At 34.7% G+C, this 19724-nt stretch overlaps 3 protein-coding genes across 3 annotated transcripts in view; 1 reads left to right on the top strand and 2 right to left on the bottom strand.

Moving 5' to 3' along the window:
- Nucleotides 1-4057: 4057 nt before the first annotated feature.
- Nucleotides 4058-19724, bottom strand: part of LOC135736145 (uncharacterized) — a 57374-nt gene continuing 41707 nt past the window's right edge. The window contains exons 4-5 of the mRNA XM_065254933.1: nucleotides 4885-4925; nucleotides 4058-4798 (exon numbers count right to left, since the gene is read on the bottom strand). Coding sequence (XP_065111005.1) covers nucleotides 4685-4798; nucleotides 4885-4925 — 155 coding nt within the window. The 3' untranslated portion in view covers nucleotides 4058-4684. The remainder of the gene's footprint in view (nucleotides 4799-4884; nucleotides 4926-19724) is intronic.
- LOC135735512 (uncharacterized) lies at nucleotides 11150-13433 on the top strand. Its single transcript, XM_065253936.2, has 5 exons — nucleotides 11150-11207; nucleotides 11348-11728; nucleotides 12283-12435; nucleotides 13201-13244; nucleotides 13331-13433. The coding sequence occupies exons 1-5, from the start codon at nucleotides 11171-11173 to the stop codon at nucleotides 13418-13420; spliced, it is 705 nt and encodes a 234-aa protein (XP_065110008.1). The 5' UTR covers nucleotides 11150-11170; the 3' UTR covers nucleotides 13421-13433.
- Nucleotides 15402-19558, bottom strand: polr3g (polymerase (RNA) III (DNA directed) polypeptide G). The gene is made up of 7 exons (XM_065253935.1): nucleotides 19327-19558; nucleotides 19044-19173; nucleotides 18533-18601; nucleotides 18399-18458; nucleotides 18269-18324; nucleotides 18027-18155; nucleotides 15402-15867 (listed from the first exon to the last, which is right to left on the bottom strand). The coding sequence occupies exons 1-7, from the start codon at nucleotides 19435-19437 to the stop codon at nucleotides 15781-15783; spliced, it is 642 nt and encodes a 213-aa protein (XP_065110007.1). The 5' UTR covers nucleotides 19438-19558; the 3' UTR covers nucleotides 15402-15780.

Raw genomic sequence — 19724 nt, 5'->3', positions numbered from 1 at the left:
CTGGTATACATTCTGCTCATTAACAAAGGCAAAAAATCATACTGTAGTAAAAACTAAGGCAACAAATGAAAGGGTAAATATAAACCTGTAGTTTTCTCTGACAGTGGTAGTAGACACAGATGAAGCAGAGAAGAAAACACACAACACAAACCAGCAGCATCCAGCGGAGGAAACAGTCTGATACAGGAGAAGGAGGAGAGGGTCCAGAAGACACTTGTTCAAAACAAAAAACAAAGACAAACCCCATGATAAATATTAATAAAGAATTATTTAGATTTGCCAACAACGTTGTTTTTTCTCTGAGAAAGGTAAAATAACACATGCAAATGTACAAGTGAACTTTCAAAAAATATCAGAGAATCTGTCAAAATTGTTTTCTTACCAGCAAGACGTGTTGTTTGGTTTCCATAATAATACACATCAGATGAAGTATCTACATTTACCTTTACATCAGCACAGTAGTACAGTCCCAGATCAGAGATTGTAATGTTAGTAATATGTAGATCTAAACAATTAATGTTAGGGTTTTGAAGAAAACTAAAACGTGGGTTGGTTTTTCTCTGTATCATCATATAATCAATTATGAGAGAGGTTTGATGTTCATGAGAGCAGTTTCTTATCCATACAGTGTTGTAACCATGAATTAAAGGACAGTCACAGTGAAGAGTGATGTTGTCTCCTGGTCTGACCCTCATTTTAACCTCTACGCCGTAGATTATTGTCTGACTGAACAATAAAACATCTACAGCAGGGAAAAATTGGAAGTGAAAAGTGATTTTTTGTCACACCAATAAATCTATTATTTACTTAATTCTGTAGCTTTTTACAATATTAAAATAAATAATAACAGAAAAAAAATAAAATTTGTCTTACACGTAAGTGCGCTAACAGTAACTCTTGATCTCTCCATCTCAGCGAGTGAGTGTGAATAACTGACTCTGGTGATGCCGATATCAGCTCTCATCTGATTGGTTCAAGCCAATGGAAAATTAAACTGAGTTGGACATTTGAAGTGTGAGAGGTTTATCAGCCAATCATCAGTGAACTTATGAACAGTTTTGTTCTGTTCGGGTTTTTTTGCCTTTTATTGGTTCATAAAATTGGCTCTTTAAACCTTTGACCAGCAGACACACGAAAGAGAAAATTTTACTTTTGTTTATGTTTAACATCACTGCATATTTGATTACAACATGTGTGTAAGCTTAAAAATGTTCAAAGACCTGTCACATATTTTCTGTTTAAAAATAAACTGGTTTGTAAATTCAAAGTTAAGGTCCATAATTAATGAGTCTATCTGTTTTTTGTCAAACACTCTCAGAAAAACATAAAAAGCTGTCAATGTACACTTTCAAACACTACACCTTTGTATCTAAAGGATGCATATTACTATAGTTCCTCAAAATTACATATTAATGTCTACATTTGTACGTAAATATTAAATAACCGTATCTTTTAAAATGGTACCATCCCAGGTACAGCTGCTGATCTTTTTTTCTGACAGTGTATCAATACAAATTTGGGTGAAGCTGCAAACCTGCACTGCAACAAAATCTAAGCTTGCAAAACAGGAAATCCACAAATATTTCATACAGACCACTTACAAAGCTCAACACATTTAGTGATGTATCACATTCTCAAATTCTCACCTCATATCTTTTAGTCGATCAGAGGTCACCAAGAACAAATGTTTCCACTTTGTGGGTTTGGGTGTTAGTTTGAGTGTTTGTGTTTCACTGGGGCAGTTTAAAATCTTTAAAAAAGTTCTGTATTTTCTTTTCTTTTGTTCTTTTATTTATTTGTGTTTTTTCTAATTTGATGTGTTATATGACACTGCTTATAGGAATATGATACTAATAATCAATTGTTACATTTATATAGTGCTTTTCTGCAGCACTCAAAGCGCTTTACATATGAAAGGGGGATGATGGATGATGCGACGTCAGCCATATTACACCAGAACACCTACCACACACCAGCTTATTAGTGGAGAAGAGACATAGCTAATTCGTTTTTGAAGTGATGATTAGTAGGTCTATGGGCAAGTTTGGCCATTTAAAAGACATTCTAGGATTTCTAACAACCACAGAGAGACAGGACCTCTGTTTAACATCTCATCCGAAGGAAAGTGCTTTTTGAAGAATAGTGTCCCCATCACTATACTGGGTATTAGGACCCCACTAAGTGACCACCCCCTGTTTGTCTTACTAACACCTCAGCAACCAAGTTATCCTAGGAGGTCTCCCATCCAAGTACTGACCCGTACCTAACTTCAGTGGGCAACCAGTCTTGGGATACAGGGTGATATGACAGCTGGCAATATATTTAGATTAAGACAGGTCTTTGTTTTAAAACATGTTATTTATACTAAACACTTATAGTAAAATATATTGAAGTATAATAAGCTAAATTAATTCACATTAACATTTATTGACAATGATGGCTTGAGGGTGAGTAAATCATGGGGTAATTTTCATTTTGCGCTGAAGTTTCCCTTAAACAGATAATGATTTTCCTCATCTATGCCAAAAGATTAAAAAACTGTAGGGAATAGGCTTTATACCCAGCTGCACTACCGGAACGTCAGCCAGCTCATTGTTTCCTGTCTGCCATTATTGGACAAACTGATTAATCCAGGTGTGTCTGATTATTGTTGTTGTGGCTACTGAGGTCAGGCACACCTGGATTAATCAGTTTGTCCAATAATGGCAGACAGGAAACAAGGAGCTGGCTGAAGTTCAGGAAGTAGTGCAGCTGGGCATAAAGCCTATTAAGGAAAAGAACAAGAGGCATTATGTCTGGCTTATCTTGGAATTGTCTTGTAATGTGTCCACACCTGTGTGAACTTGCTAAAGATTAAACATTTAGCAAAATTGTACTTTGGCCAAAACATTTCTTACCTAAAAAATGCAGGAAAGTTTCTTGTAAATATTAAACAGACAGTGTTAATAATGCTAAAAATTTCTTAATAAATGTTTTTTGTATTTTTATATTAGCATTCATCACATATGAAACAAAAGCATTTGTTAACTCTGATGTTCACTTTTGTCCTAAAGTATAAAAGAATGTGAGCTGTACGGGAAACGTGTTGCTTTAAGTCTGGGTGTGAACCTATTGCTTATAACCACAAAATTGTCCATTTCATTGTGTGCATTAAGCAGGCACCAGCTAACACCTATTAGTGCACAAGAACAAACACAAGGTTGTGGTTTCCTGTTGCAAGATGTCTAAATTGTCTTTTAGAACTACAAACTTGTCTAATGTTACAGGTAGATCTATGCCCTGAAAGGTTTATATTGTCTGTTTTAGACATGAATAATGCCAGGTCAGTGTCAGGTCAATTATAACAACTTTTAAATTATTTATTTAGCTTGATTATATTATGTACCTGTTCATTTTTTACATTTTGGTAACTTTAACTTGTAAAGGCCATCTGTTAAACACTTCCTTGTAAGTTAAACCCCTGCAGTGCACATAGGTGTGACACACACACACACACACACACACACACACACACACACACACACACACACACACACACACACACACACACACACACACACACACACACACACACACACACACACACACACACCCATTTGATGTCATGCAATACTTTTAACAAGATAAAGTTAAATCAAGGTAAATGACTTTACATTCTCTGCTGCATGACATTATCTGATCTGAACTTGATTTCTCACTACTGGACATCAGACACAAAACTTTCCATTAGCTTATATGAGGTTTGTGTGTTGGCTAGCAGCAAATGCAAGAAGGGCAGCTGGCTCGGTGCAGTTAATGCTTCAATTCAACCCACTTGTTGTTTTGTTTCAATCATCGTATTTCACTATTAAATAAACAATAATGATAAAGTTTAAGCTGTACAACTTGATGTTATCTGGCATTTAGGTTCTGAATGACACTGATATTGTATAGTATTGTAATGTATATTTATTTATAAAGCACATTTAAAAACAACCACAATGTTGACAAAGTGATGCCCATTATAAAAAGAATACTTCAAAAATAAAATAAAAGACACACAATACAGTTAATTTGTTGTTAAACGCTGTACATAAAAAATACAATTTAAGCTTTGTTTTAAACATGGAAAGAGGTGGTACCATTCAAATAGACACTGGTAAGGCATTCCATAGTTTGGCTCTGTCCCCTTTATGTTTTAGCTTAGTCCTGAGAGTAATCCAAGATCACCAGACATAATTGACTTAGTTGGGTTATGAGTGATTATCAAAACAGAAAGGTAGTCTGGAGCCCCATGTAAACATTTGTTAACAAAAACAAAAAGTTTTAAACTCTATATTTCAACGGAAGCAAGTGCATAGATATGTGGGCACCATGTCTATTGTGTGTGTGCTTATCATAAAACACCTAAACATTTTGAGAATAAAAATCAACACATGTGAACACATATCATCCGGTCTTCAGAAAGATGATAAAAAAATTAATTGACAAAGATCTTCAATAATATATTGTGGTCATTTACAAAATATGTAAATACGTTGTGTATTGTATATAACTTTTGTGTTTGGTAGTTTATATATTTGTACCTAAATGCGGTTAATGTATAATTGATTGAAGATCTTAACTGAGATAGTTGAGTACAAATATGTGCAGTGAGCAGTTTCTACTGATGAAAGCTGAGTTTACATAAACTGATCAGAGAGATTCACATCTTTTCATAGTGATGTTCAGATGGCAGGAGTCTATAAGTGACTTCAGAATGATGGCAGAACTTTCCAGTCTTACTCATCTCACATTGATGTTTCTCTGTCGAATCCATCTGAAGTGAATAACAGATGTTTTACTGATAAATAACAGACCTTTGACATGATAAACATTTAAGGATAATGGTAATGATAGAAATACCTTCATAACATTTACTGTGAGCATCTTTGCACTCTCATAACCTAAAACAACCACAAAGTGTGAAAATACGGTGCAGTGAGAAAATCTACAATGCAAATCTGAAACAGAAACTTTAAGTTTGCTTTGTGTAAAATGTCAGTAAGATAAACATTAATATATTATTTAATCTAGTAAGTTTAATTTAGTTCAATTTAATTTAATTGTGTGTGCAGTCTCATACTGTAGTAAAAACTAAGACAACAAAAGAATGAATAAATATGTACCTGTAGTTTTCTTTTGACAGAGGCAGTAGACACAGATGAAGCAGAGGAGAAAATGCACAACACAAACACCGACCAACAGCGTCCAGGGGAGGAAACAGTCTGATACAGGAGGAGGAGGGCAGACGGTGGTGAAGGGTCCAGAAGACACTTGTTTAAAACAAAAAACAAAGACAAACATCATGATAAATATTAATAAAGAATTATTTTGTTTTGTCAAACATTTTTTTTTTCTCCGAGAAAGGTTAAATAAAACATGCTTACAAGTAAAAATGAAAAAGACTTTTAGAAAATCTGTCTAAATGGCTTTCTTACCAGCAAGAGAAAGACGTGTTGTTTGGTTTCCATAATAGTACACATCAGATGAGGTATCTACATTTACCTTTACATCAGCACAGTAGTACAGTCCCAGATCAGAGATTGTAATGTTAGTAATATGTAGATCTAAACAATTAATGATAGGGTTTTGAAGGAAGCTAAAACGTGGGTTGGTTTTTCTCTGTATTGTCATATAATCAATTATGAGAGAGGGTTGATGTTCATGAGAGCAGTTTCTTTTCCAAACAGTGTTGTAACCATGAATTAAAGGACAGTCACAGTAAAGAGTGATGTTGTCTCCTGGTCTGACCTTCATCTCAACCTCTACTCCATAGATTATTGTCTGACTGAACAATAAAACATCTACAAAAAAAACCAGAAGGTAAAAAGTAAACTTTTGTCACCAATACAAAACTATTATTTATTTAACTCATATTAAATTTCTTACAATATTTATATTAACAATAACAGATAAAAATATAATTTGTCTTACATATAAGTGCGCTAACAGTAACTCTTGATCTCTCCATCTCAGCGAGTGAGTGTGAATAACTGACTTTGGTGATGCAGATATCAGGTCTCATCTGATTGGTTCACGCCAATGCTAAATTAAACTGAGTTGGACATTTGAAGTGTGAGAGGTTTATCAGCCAATCACCAGTATCCTTATGAACAATTTCATTTTGTTTAGCTGCATGTGTACTGCTTTTTATTGGTTTATAAATTTGGACATCACTCAGTCTTGAAACCTTTGACCAGCAGACACACGAAACACAAAATGTAACTTTTGTTTATGACTGATATGTTTAACATCACTGTACATTTGATTCCAACATGTGTATAAGCATAAAATGTCAAAAGACCTGCATGTTTTCTTCCTGTTTAAAAAGAAACTGATGCGTTAAGTCAAAGTTTATCTAGAGGACCACAATTAATGAGCTTCTTTGTTTTGTAACACTCTCAGAAAAAGCTACAAAGGCTGTCACTGATGGTACTTTGTATAAGGGGTGGATATTTTTGTGCCTCAGATGTACATATCGTTTTAAAGGGGACCATCTTAGTGACAGCTTTATACCTTTTTCTTACAGGGTACCAATATAAATTTTGGTGAAACTGCAAAGCTGCGGTGCAACAATATCTAAGCATGCAAAACAGGAAACCCACAAACATTTTATTCAGACCACTTACGAAGATCTACACATTTAGTGTTGTGTCACGTCATTAATTTCTCACCTCATATCTCTTTTGAGGCCACCAAGAACAAATGTTTCCATTAGACTTTGTGGGTTTGGGGGTTAGTTTGAGTGTTTGTATTTCACTGGGGCAGTTTAAAATCCTTAAAATAGTTCCGCGGTTTATTTTATTCTTTTGTTCTTTTTTTATTTGACTCTTTGCTCATTTTATATATTATGTTAAAGTATAATGTTTATATAGGAATATAATTGAAATAAGGTCTTTGTTTGAAACATGTCATTTATACTATAGAATTATAACAAACATGATATTATAGCAGAAATAGTACACATGAACATTTTTCTAGGAGTAAAAAGAATTCACATTAACACCCATTAACAACTGAAATCTGCACACATCATACTCAAACCTCAGTCTATTTCTGAGAATTTAACTACAGAATAAACAAATATATATGCTCCTTACAGGTTAGGATTAAGATCTGAGATCAGTGGCAATATTTATTATTATTTGGAAAAGCACTTTATTTTGTTTCGCCAATTGTCACTTGGCACTGACCACTGTGATGAAATTCGATCTTATCTGATCTTTAGCACAACATTGCTTATGTGTGTGCGTGTGTGATCTCACATCAGCAACAGCCGATCAGTGTCTGGTTTCCAAGTTTCCTTACTGCCCTCCAGTGGCCGAAGCTGAAACTTAACAGTTAAGGGGTTAATCTGGCTTTCTACAGTGCACTGCTCAAGCTCAAAACATGAGAAAACATAATGCTAATGACCTAATAATAACCTAATAATATCCTAATACCCTCACTTGTATTTATATTGATATACTTCTAACACTACGTCTAAATATAAGCACATACTGTGAACCTATTCCTACTGAGACTAAAACTGTCTTCATTTAAATGGATTGTGATGTGGGGCACAGCAGAGCAGATTTTTGGTGTAGTTTTATTTTAGTCCACAAGAGGGCAGTTTATAATTTCAGAATTACGAAAGCTGTTGCTTCACTGACTTATGAGGCAATGTAGGCTTATTCACTGCATTTCTGTCTATCTGTCTAGTGTGAATACATAAACAGCTGCTAAAAATTGTGTTGGTTTTAAAGGACGTGCTATAGAAATCCTTGGATATTTACAAATGAACCTACTCTAAGATAATGTATTTCAGCTATATAAGCTAAAATCATTTGAATGTACATGTTCAAATATATTTTAAAGGTATACAATGTGATAATGTGTCATTCAGGAAGTATATAACCACATACTGGCAAACATTACACACAGACTGCAAATGTGTGCTTGTATTTAACATTGGGAGCTGTCCATTGTCCTGATTTTCTACTGATCCTCTACACAAGAGTTTCCAACAGGAGTCGCCAAAATTCTATTAGGTGTCACCAAGCCTTCTTGATTTTACGTGTTGTTACAGTAAAAATATATATTTTTAATACATTGATAGACCCATGCATTACATTCTGTATGTTACCCATATGGTGTAGGTCAAGCTCCAGTAGACTTACACTAAGAGGTTAAAAGGGCAACACATGCTTTAGGTAAATACTGTCAGTTCAATGAACATTTAAAATCTTTGGTTAAAAATATAAAGTTATTGTTTGCCTGAATGGCTTGTGTTTAGTGGCAGGGGTGAGATAATTCACTTGGGTATAAGAAGATTTGATATATAGTGTAAACAGGCCCTGCACCATGGGGGCAAAGGGGACAGTGGCCACCCAGAAAGAAAGCTATTTGGGAAGTCCATTCAGGGAACAATCCAAAAATAAGAGCAGGTGGGGAGTCAGAGTGGCAGCAGAAAAATCAAAAGCCATCCAGGACCATAGACAGCGATGATATTGACAAACCAGGAAGCACCATCAATGCCATAACAAATGAAGATCAGATAAGCGAGACACATAAACTGTATGTGAAGCGATCAAAGATATCACTTTCCCAACATTTGTTTCGTTGTTCTTAAAAGTAATGCTCATTACTCTTCACAAAGGAAAAGTTTTTTTAGTTTTTTGAGACTACTGCGTAGCATTATAATATTCCAAATTATATTTTTCTGCACACTATAACTGGCCCACAAACATTTAAAGGGGACATATCATGAAAAACTGACTTTTTCCATGTTTATGTGCTATAATTAGATCACCAGTGCTTCTATCAACCTAGAAAATGTGAAAAAGAACAACCCAGTAACTTAGTTTTGGTAAACCATTCTCTGCAAGCATGTGAAAAAAATAGGTCATGGAAATTTGGCTCCCCTTGTGATGTCAAAAGGGGATAAAACCACCACTTAATCTGCACTATTTAACCACGACACTGCCTTTAGTGCAGAGATCAGCTCATTTGCATTTAAAAGGACACACCCAAAAACGGCACATTATTGATCACACCTACAAAGTGGCAATTTTAACATGCTATAAAAAATATCTGTATGGTATTTTGAGCAAGAACTTCACATACTGTATGAATGAGGACACCAAAGATTTGTTTGACATCTTAAAAAAGTCTTGTGAAATGTCCCCTTTTAACTTACCATTAAAAAAGTTGTAGCCTTTTAGATGCTGTGCTTCTGATTATTTATTTTATTTGTAGTTTTGAACCAAATAACTTCTGTTTTTGTCAATTTGGACTGTTTTTGTCATAGTTTTGTTATTTACTTTTTACTGGGCCTATAATACTTATATTTATTTCATATTATTTATATTGGTTGTTTTTAAGTTTTAATTTAATCACTTCTTTTTTTGTAAGAGACCGGAGTTGTTTTTCATTTGCGCACTAAAATAATTTGCCTGAGATTGGGTAAGGTACAACAGAGTTATTTCACGATTACCAGGCTTATTAAGGTAAAATGATTTAATAGTAAAAGTCGAATGGGTATAATCCTAATGCAGCCAATAATATTGGTAGCTTTAATAAAAAAAAAGCCACCCAGTTACGCCATCATGGCGCTGGGCCTGTGTGTAACGGATTTTTCTTAATAGATGTTCTATAAAATGTGACAAAAAAGTGGCTCTTGGTGCCACCGGATGTTAGTGGTTTTCATATGCGTGAAATGTTATGCTGAGAAAGAGCCTATGGCCTTCTTGTTGTTTCTTCAAACCACAAATGTTTCCAGTGGTTTAAGTCAGTCCTCTTGTAGTGCATACAGTTGACTTTATCAGCTTGAAGCTATAGTTTCTTATATTGTAGATTAAAAAAAAGAATTATATTTTTTTTATAAATTCAAAGGAGCAGTTGCTGTAACATAACTGTTGATACTGAAACTGAATTAATTTTAGAAGAAGTGGTGTATAATGTAGTGTATAATGTTTGCTGTATTATAATTGTCTTTGTAAAGCATCCTTGAGCAAGAAAAAGGGGCTATAGAAATTAAACATGTTATTATTATTAAACATATTATTATTATTATTATTATTATTATTTCAAGGTCTGACCATCATAACTTTTTGTTTTAAATGACCAGCTTTCTTGTCGGGTTGCCTCCAAATAAGACAAGCTGTTAATATTGTAGTCTATATGAGTATTAAGCCATCATACTGTTGTCAAAAGCTTAATGTTAATGATGTTAAAAACTACATTCTAATAAAAACAGGGCTATTTTCAACCCAGCGCTGGGTCAACAAGGAACAAACCCAACTGTTGGTTTACAACAATTCAGCATTTTGTTTTGGAACAACCCAGCATAGGTTAAATTACAACCTAATGGGTTAGGTTCTTCCCTTTTTTATCCAATGCATGGGTTGAAAATAACCAAGTATTTTTTGCAGTGTACACTTTATAAAAGCTGGTCCTCGAACCATGTAATTGATCTCAAATGCAAAGAAAACTAAGTATTTACAATGTGTTTAGGTTTTAATTTGAACTCTTTTTATTTCTGAATTTGTAAATCATTCAAGATCATATCACTTGTATTATGGTTAATAGGTCAAGATCATCTCATAGTTCTCTGAGAGACACTTTAGAGCTGTTGAAACAGGAAACCTCAACCCTGTGAAGATGTATGTGCCCTAGTAAGTGTAAGCTTGTGTTTGCTATAGCGTGCAGAAATAAAATGGAACAATTTGTGGTGAAGAACAACCACTTATGACCTAGAGAAAAACACTTTTAACAGTACACATTCTTATATAAACAAGCATACAGTAAAGTACACATGAACATATAATTCAGCTGTTTAGATTATACAAACAATAGACATAGTTTAAAGAGACAAAACAGAATATCCATAATGACAACACACACATCACATATTAACAAAACATTTTAGCAGTAATCTTTTAACTGTATGTATGTACACAAACAAATCCATTAACAAACTGACTTTGTTCAGTAAGGCTACTGGTTTTTACTAAGCATTGCTTATAAAAAGAGTGACCAATCTACATGAAAGCAATGGATATTATTGATTTCTAGCGAAAAGTCCTCCCACCCCAGTGAACCAATCAGATAGCAGTTTATATCCTCATTAAAGCTCCTCACACTTATCAGACACTGAGAATAAACTGAGATGGAGCGAGTAAGAAGTTCACTTATCACACTTCTGTGTAAGTCTATTCATATGTTTAACTTGTGTACTTTGCTGTACTGTATGTCATTCATTATATTGGGAGATGTTGTACTTACATGAAATTATGTATCTGAATAAATAACATGTTCCGTTATTGACTGTTTAATCTTGTTTAAGTCTTCACAGGTGTTTTGTTTTGTGAACATCAGAAAGTCTTTGGGAAAGAAGTGAAGATCAGAGTTAAACCAGGAGACAATGTCACTCTTTATTGTGATTGTGTCATACCACTTGGTTCACACATCTTTTGGATTAGAAACAGCTCATATGGAAATCAATCATCTCTTTTATTAAGTGCTGAAGAGTTGTTCAACGAGAACATTCCTCGTTTTAATTATGTGGCAAACAGCACCAGTAACTCTTATGATCTACATATTAAGAACATCAGTGTGGATGATGAGGGGATCTATTACTGTGCAAAAGCAGAACGAAACCTTGCAACCGTACATGGCATGCTTGAGTATCAGTATGGAAACAGGAGAACTCATCTTTCTCTCTTAGGTAAGAGTGTACAGTTCTAGATTTTTATCATGTTGGTAAATGATGAAAAAATGTTGGTTTATTATTTGTAGAAAGAATGCAATGAATAAAAAATGTCTACATTTAACTGCACCCATGTGTGGACATAATATTTAATCTGAAAAAAGTAATAATAAAATTCAACTGCTTTTAAGATTGCAAAATTAATGTGTGTTTTATGTTGTGACATTTCAATTATGTCCAGGTCACAATTTATTCACAAAATGTAAAGAATATGATTAATCTCACTTCGTTTTCTAATGATATGCATAGTTTGGCATATTGGTTTTATGGGCCAAAAATTCTTTAAAATTTAAGAATAAGAATATAAATGAAACGTGTAATACCCATTTAATGTATAAAGGGATAGATATCACACTTTTGAATTGTTCATAGTTGATATTTTAACTTCCACAAGTATTTGACTCTAAAGGTTCACAGTTTTCAAAAAGTGCATGAAGAAAAGTCGCTGCATCAAAGCTTCATTAATAATAAAGATATACTGTAAATATCTATGCATCTGGTTTTGTTTTTAGATCCAGTGCCTTCTGAGCCTCCTGTGCCTAATGTTTCTGAATTACACTTTAATTGTTGGACGCTGTTGTTCAGTTTGTGTTCTGTATGTGTTCTCCTCTCCTTAATCCTCTCTGCTACTTGTGTTTACTGCCTCTGTCATCGTCAAACTACAGGTAATTACTATTACAGGTATCAATATTTCAAACATTGAGTGTCATCATTGGTGTGCAACTTAAGCTTAAACAAATTGTAAATGTTAAAACAACTGCAATGCATCTTAGAAACCTATACAGCCCATTTCTTCCCTTTACTGTATTACAAGACATTTATGTTTGCTGAAGAAAAATAATTAGCTTTATTCATGTTGGTAACACTTTATTTCGATAGTCCACTTTAGACATTTTACTAATTATAAGTAACTTTGCAAGTACTTATCAACTACCAATCTTTAGAGAATTAGTAGACTGTCTGCTTAATATCTACTAACACTTTATTGTGATGATATTTCAATAGACATTCAACTGACTATAAGTATCTTTGCAGGTGCATGTCAACCTATTCCACTAACCCAAACCTCTTCCCTAACCCCAACCCTTACGGTCTACTAATACTCTAATGACAGTTAGTTGACGTATAGTTGCAAATTATTGAAAGTTAGTTGACATGTAGTTGCAAAGTTGTTTATAGTTAGTAAAATGTCTAAAGTGGACTATCAAAATAAAGTGTAACCTTAATGTTTAATTGATAATAATAATACAGAAGGTGTATTTTGTTTGTATTGTAATATAATATTTTTATTATATTTAATCTTAAAGTAATTGTGTTTAAGGAGGTTCAAAGGCCTGCAATTTAACTTTTGAAAAGTGAAAATGCACATGCAGTTTTTAAGGAGAACCTGCATCAAGATCGCACCCTACTGTCATGTCTTTGTTTTTTAGGTTATCAACTTAATGCGGGTGTACTCAAAGCAAATATATTTAAGGTATTGTTATTTGTTGTCAGTAAGCTTAGCAATATTTTCAATGTCAAGGATGACTTTGTATTTAATGTTTCTGTTTTTCATTTTAGATGGATTCAACAGAGAAACATCAGTGTGTGATATGTAAGACTGGAAAGATCTGCGTTCACACCGAAGTGTCTTATAGTTTACTAACATAACATGTGATTCTCCCTCTCAGTTAAAATTCTTATTGAACTTAAATAAACTCTGCTGTTTAGTCCAACATGTAACTATTTGGTTCCTTTGGTAAATTTTAACTTGGCAATTGCTACATACTGAATTTAACAAGGTGGTTTATTCATATATATATATATATATATATATATATATATATATATATATATATATATATATATATATATATATATAAACTCATACAACCAAATTTGTATGGTTTTGTATGATTTATTTTCACCCGTGTGACGTTTTGTTTAGGGACAGGGTATCATTATTGTTTTTTTCTTCATTTTGTAGATTTACTTTAGACAAATTCATTAAAATTAGCCAACAAATTCCTGTGAGATCAGGCTATTTTACCTTTTTTGTAACTTCTGTACTTTGTGATTTCTGCTATAAATAGTCTGTATAGTTTTTTAAGCATGTTAACTGTATTTATAAACAATCACACAAAACATTTCCATATTTGGCAAATAATGCAGTTTCTCTAAAGATTTTAGGTGTGTTTACATGCAGTACAATGAAGTAGCCCACTTCCTCGCTATAGCGTAATATTGTTGGGTTGCCAGGTAAATATGCACTAAAAATGTACGTTTTGAAAGAGTACCACCCCAATAGCTTTTGTACCTTATTTCTGAGATTGTGTGTGTATATATTTATATTACAATCTAAGCGCACTGTCTAAAGCGCATGGCGTACTGTCTAAACGGGCGTGTCCCATTCCAATTTTGCTATAAGGACGGGGAAAAAATGGTTTGTGCGCCAAGCGCACAGCCGGGGCTAATCACACCAACGCGCTTTGAGCAAGGGGAACCCGCCCAATCTGGCAACACTGGTAAAGCTAATCTTTTACATTGTAGCGATGACGTGACGATTCACTCAGACCAATCAGTGATCTACTGTGTTTTCGCGTCACGTTTGGTATCAGCTCGGGTCACTTTGAACCCCAACTGAGGTGGTACGAAAAAAGTATCGGGTACTACGTACTGCACCCAATGGAAAAGCTCCCAAAAGTAAGCTGACCCGACCCAAACTAAACCAAACCGTGGGGTACTATGCAATGGAAAAGCGCCATTAGAAGCACGCACTTCCTGGGGTCAAGCGTACTGCCCAGACTCAAACTGAGCTTAATGACGTAAATGTCACGTGAGCAACCTGTCTGACAATTGTAAGTCTTCTAATAGCCGTGCCACGCAAAATCTGAATCACCCACCGAATCTTGCAGAGACGGCGAGGGTGAACAAGAGCAAATTTTGGTAAGTATTCTGATTAATAATCTCCCTTGACTTTATTCCTCCACGTCCAACAAATTGCCTCATAGACAGTAAAAGATTGCCTGCGAGCTTCTCTTCATGTCCATACGGTAATTTGTCTACTGTGCGACGGAAAGTCGCAGGTTATGACGCAATTGTTAGCATATTTTTACAAAAACTGCTTCTACTGGGCCATAATGTAAGATACAAGGTAATGGAGCCTTTTATTAGAGTCATCTATCAGGGATGACCGTGGATGTTGAAAAATGGGTAATTATATATTTCTAATAGACCTGGACCAACACAACCAGCTGTCAATGAGCCATTTGTTTTACCACAGGCTCTTACACTGACTCTCACGTACAGCCTGTTGGGAAGCATGATGCAGAAACATGAATAGTACCAGGGAATAAATTTGAAGTTATAAGCAAAACTACATTTAAAGGTGACATTATACTTCAATACCATTGAGGATTGATTAATCCAGTAATAATTTCTTATGTTTTGAATTTTTCCTTGATAAATTTGCACAATTGAAAACTGGTTTTGTTGGGTAGGTCACTCATGAGCCAGTGTATAGTTCTGTACCTCCAGTAAGCTCAGTTTGCCTTATGGCTACTGTCTGGTTGTCAGGAAAATAAACAATAATTTATTTTTAAGAAATGTATCCAAAATCAGTATTCCAAATTATGGTAACAATGTTGCCGGTTTTAATTTAAAATTTTGCTTGGATAAAACAGAAACAAAATGGAGGAATGTTTCTGTTTAGCAGGAGCACAATAATAATTTGTGAAAAGTTCTCAGACATGTGCTCACATTGAGTCAAACAGCAGGTTTAAACATTTTAATGAAACTTGGAGTACAGTGATTGCTTTTGAACATGGGCCTTCATCCTGTAGATGCAGGTTGAAAATAAAGTATCTAAATCTCATGTTTTTTTAATGGATTATAGCTTTGTTTAAGCTTGTGTTTTAATTAAATCTAAATTTAGTGTAATAATACATGCACATATGTATTGATGTCCAACATTTTTTTGTATAATACCGATTTGTATAATTAGATTTTAAATTAACAAACTTTTTCATTTGCTAGTAAGTAGCCTCATCCATGTTCTCATCACTTCCTGCTCCGTAATCATCACCATCTTCAAAGTAGCTTGCTATGTAGTCATTCTCCTGCAAAAAAAGTTATAAAATAATGAGTGTACTAGGAGGGTACTTTTTCTATTCTGGCATTCAGCTGATCCCAGCAGCATGGGGATGTTTAAAATATGAAAGCAGGTACTATACACTTGACAAAATAAATGTAAGAGCTGTCCAAACTGAAAACTACTTGCACTGACGTATCTTAAAATACATCAGTGCCCTTTGTTTTGCCCCAAAATGCAAACAAGTAATTTTTTTAGTAAGGGATGTTTGTAAAAACTAGTTATATTTCCTTATTAGACTAAGGCCTAGTCCTGGTTTAAGCTAATCCCTGTCCGGGAAACCACCCTGTGAAGTGTTTTCTTGAGCTTTTAAAACAGCATGGTATGCTGTTGACTATAACATACAGTCTTGTTCAAAATAATAGCAGTACAATGTGACTAACCAGAATAATCAAGGTTTTTAGTATATTTTTTTATTGCTATGTGGCAAACAAGTTACCAGTAGGTTCAGTAGATTCTCAGAAAACAAATGAGACCCAGCATTCATGATATGCACGCTCTTAAGGCTGTGCAATTGGGCAATTAGTTGAATTAGTTGAAAGGGGTGTGTTCAAAAAAATAGCAGTGTGGCATTCAATCACTGAGGTCATCAATTTTGTGAAGAAACAGGTGTGAATCAGGTGGCCCCTATTTAAGGATGAAGCCAACACTTGTTGAACTTGCATTTGAAAGCTGAGGAAAATGGGTCGTTCAAGACATTGTTCAGAAGAACAGCGTACTTTGATTAAAAAGTTGATTGGAGAGGGGAAAACCTATAAAGAGGTGCAAAAAATGATAGGCTGTTCAGCTAAAATGATCTTCAATGCCTTAAAATGGAGAGCAAAACCAGAGAGACGTGGAAGAAAACGGAAGACAACCATCAAAATGGATAGAAGAATAACCAGAATGGCAAAGGCTCAGCCAATGATCACCTCCAGGATGATCAAAGACAGTCTGGAGTTACCTGTAAGTACTGTGACATTTAGAAGACGTCTGTGTGAAGCTTATCTATTTTCAAGAATCCCCCGCAAAGTCCCTCTGTTAAAAAAAAGGCATGTGCAGAAGAGGTTACAATTTGCCAAATAACACATCAACTGGCCTAAAGAGAAATGGAGGAACATTTTGTGGACTGATGAGAGTAAAATTGTTCTTTTTGGGTCCAAGGGCCACAGGCAGTTTGTGAGACGACCCCCAAACTCTGAATTCAAGCCACAGTACACAGTGAAGACAGTGAAGCATGGAGCATGATATGGGCATGTTTCTCCTACTATGGTGTTGGGCCTATTTATCGCATACCAGGGATCATGGATCAGTTTGCATATGTTAAAATACTTGAAGAGGTCATGTTGCCCTATGCTGAAGAGGACATGCCCTTGAAATGGTTGTTTTAACAAGACAATGACCCAAAACACACTAGTAAACGGGCAAAGTCTTGGTTCCAAACCAACAAAATTAATGTTATGGAGTGGCCAGCCCAATCTCCAGACCTTAATCCAATTGAGAACTTGTGGGGTGATATCAAAAATGCTGTTTCTGAAGCAAAACCAAGAAATGTGAATGAATTGTGGAATGTTGTTAAAGAATCATGGAGTGGAATAACAGCTGAGAGGTGCCACAAGTTGGTTGACTCCATGCCACACAGATGTCAAGCAGTTTTAAAAAACTGTGGTCATACAACTAAATATTAGTTTAGTGATTCACAGGATTGCTTAATCCCAGAAAAAAATTTTTTTGTACAAAATAGTTTTGAGTTTGTACAGTCAAAGGTAGACACTGCTATTTTTTTGAACACACCCCTTTCAACTAATTGCCCAAATGCACAGCCTTAAGAGCGTGCATATCATGAATGCTGGGTCTTGTTTGTTTTCTGAGAATCTACTGAACCTACTGGTAACTTGTTTGCCACGTAGCAATAAAAAATATACTAAAAACCTTTATTATTCTGGTTAGTCACATTGTACTGCTATTATTTTGAACAAGACTGTACCTTCATGATTTTTATAAATCATTTTTGTTAGCATTAAGAATTTGTGTACATTAATCCACAAGTGCATACATGCATTATTCAGAAAGAAAAACATTGCTGGTTATTCATTTAATACCACATTTGGTTTTAACCTGGAATATTCTTTTGTCTTTAGCACTTACCTCTTCAAGCTCTTCTTCGTCTAAATCTCCTTCAAGTTCCTCCCCCTCCTCTTCCTCATCCTCTCCTTTCTTATCTACTTTTGCGTCATCTTCCTCATCTGATTTGACGTCTCCCTTTTTTTCAAGTTCCTAAAAAAATAAGACGAAATGAGACAATAGCTCAATCTAAACAAAACGAGGCTAATAAGTGCAGTGACCTTATTTTTACTGCAAAAGGTTTCATGAAAAACACCAAAACTCACATCCAGTTTAGTCAGCACATCCTCCTTGTCTTTATTTGAGAGCACTTTTTTTGAATCTGTGGAAAAAAATCCTGGGTTGTTTACAGAGAAAGTTTATTTTGAGAAGAACTCTGTTGTTTTGTTAATTCACCAGTTTTCTTTTTCATTATCTTCCTCTGTGGCTTCAGCTCTTTTGGAAGACGGTTCCAATCTACAAAGCAAACTAATTTATCGAATTTGTCGTTCAGACAATTAAAAGTATAAGTTACAATACCTGTAATGTACCTGGTGTCCAATCGCTATCCTCAATTTTTTTTATTTCCTTTGCGTATTTTTCCTTGTAGCGCTCTACATCTGTAAGTTATAATGGTCAGATTTCAAGAAATACAGTACAACCACATTTGTTTAGGTCTGTAGAAAAAAATGAATAATTTCCACAAGAACATAATATTAGTATAAGATTTCACTTAAATGCAGGGCCAGATAGATTTAGGGGCGGTTTCCCGGACATGGATTACACTAGTCCTAGACTAAAATAAATGTAAGAGCAGTCCCAATTTAAAATACATCAGTGCCCTTTGTAAAGTAATGTTTTTAGTAAGGCATGTTTGTTAAAACTAGTTATATTTCCTAATTGAACAAAGGTCTAGTCCCTGTCTGGGAAACCGCCCTTCAGTTTGTTATGGAAAGTATAAAATAAAAATGTAATGCAGTGCTCTACCTTTTGCTCATCTACTTTTACAATGTGATCAAGGTAATATATTTATCACTTTTTTTATTAAAAAAGGCCACTCACTACTCTTTCCTTCATGGGGCTTTACGTTGAAAGGGAGATCTTTCATTCGTCCCCTCATCTCTTGTTTCAAAGCTCTTATGTAGTCTTCATCTTCTCCAGCTTTCAAAGGCCCAGGTTTATATTCCATTTGCTGAAAGAAAATGAAACTTCATGTTATGTAGCTTGTCATTGTCTTTAAAGTTAAACTACAACAAGACTAGACAGGTGCACAATTATAAACTTAACTCATCCCAGATTTTAAGGTAGGCTACTGAGTTCTCAAAAATGCCTCAGAATAACATACTGGGAAGATTGGAGATGGTCCTTTTTGGGCTTCTGGCATGGATCCTCTGGTGATGCCCAGGGCCTCTAAGTTGAAGGTGAAAGCTGCTATACCTCTGCCCTTTCCAGCCATTTTGGTCAATCAAATTTTCCTAGAATTTATTAAAATAGCTTTGCTAATATGACTGGGAGTACTGCCGTAAATATGCAGTTATGAGTTAATAATATATTTAGCGCATAAGTGATTATCTAGCGTCGATACAATTTTAGTCTCAAATAATTTATAAATGAGCACCTGTAAGCAATTAGAATTAGTGACGGTCGCTTTCGAAACTCGGAGTGCTTCTCAATAGCTGTGTCCCAATTCAAGGGCTGCAACCTTATAAGCATGAGACCTTAAAAGGTTAGCACTCGGTCTTT

The sequence above is a fragment of the Paramisgurnus dabryanus genome, chromosome 4, assembly GCF_030506205.2.
Source record: "Paramisgurnus dabryanus chromosome 4, PD_genome_1.1, whole genome shotgun sequence".
Classification (NCBI taxonomy): Eukaryota; Metazoa; Chordata; class Actinopteri; order Cypriniformes; family Cobitidae; genus Paramisgurnus; species Paramisgurnus dabryanus.
This window is presented reverse-complemented; position numbering and strand designations above follow the sequence as displayed.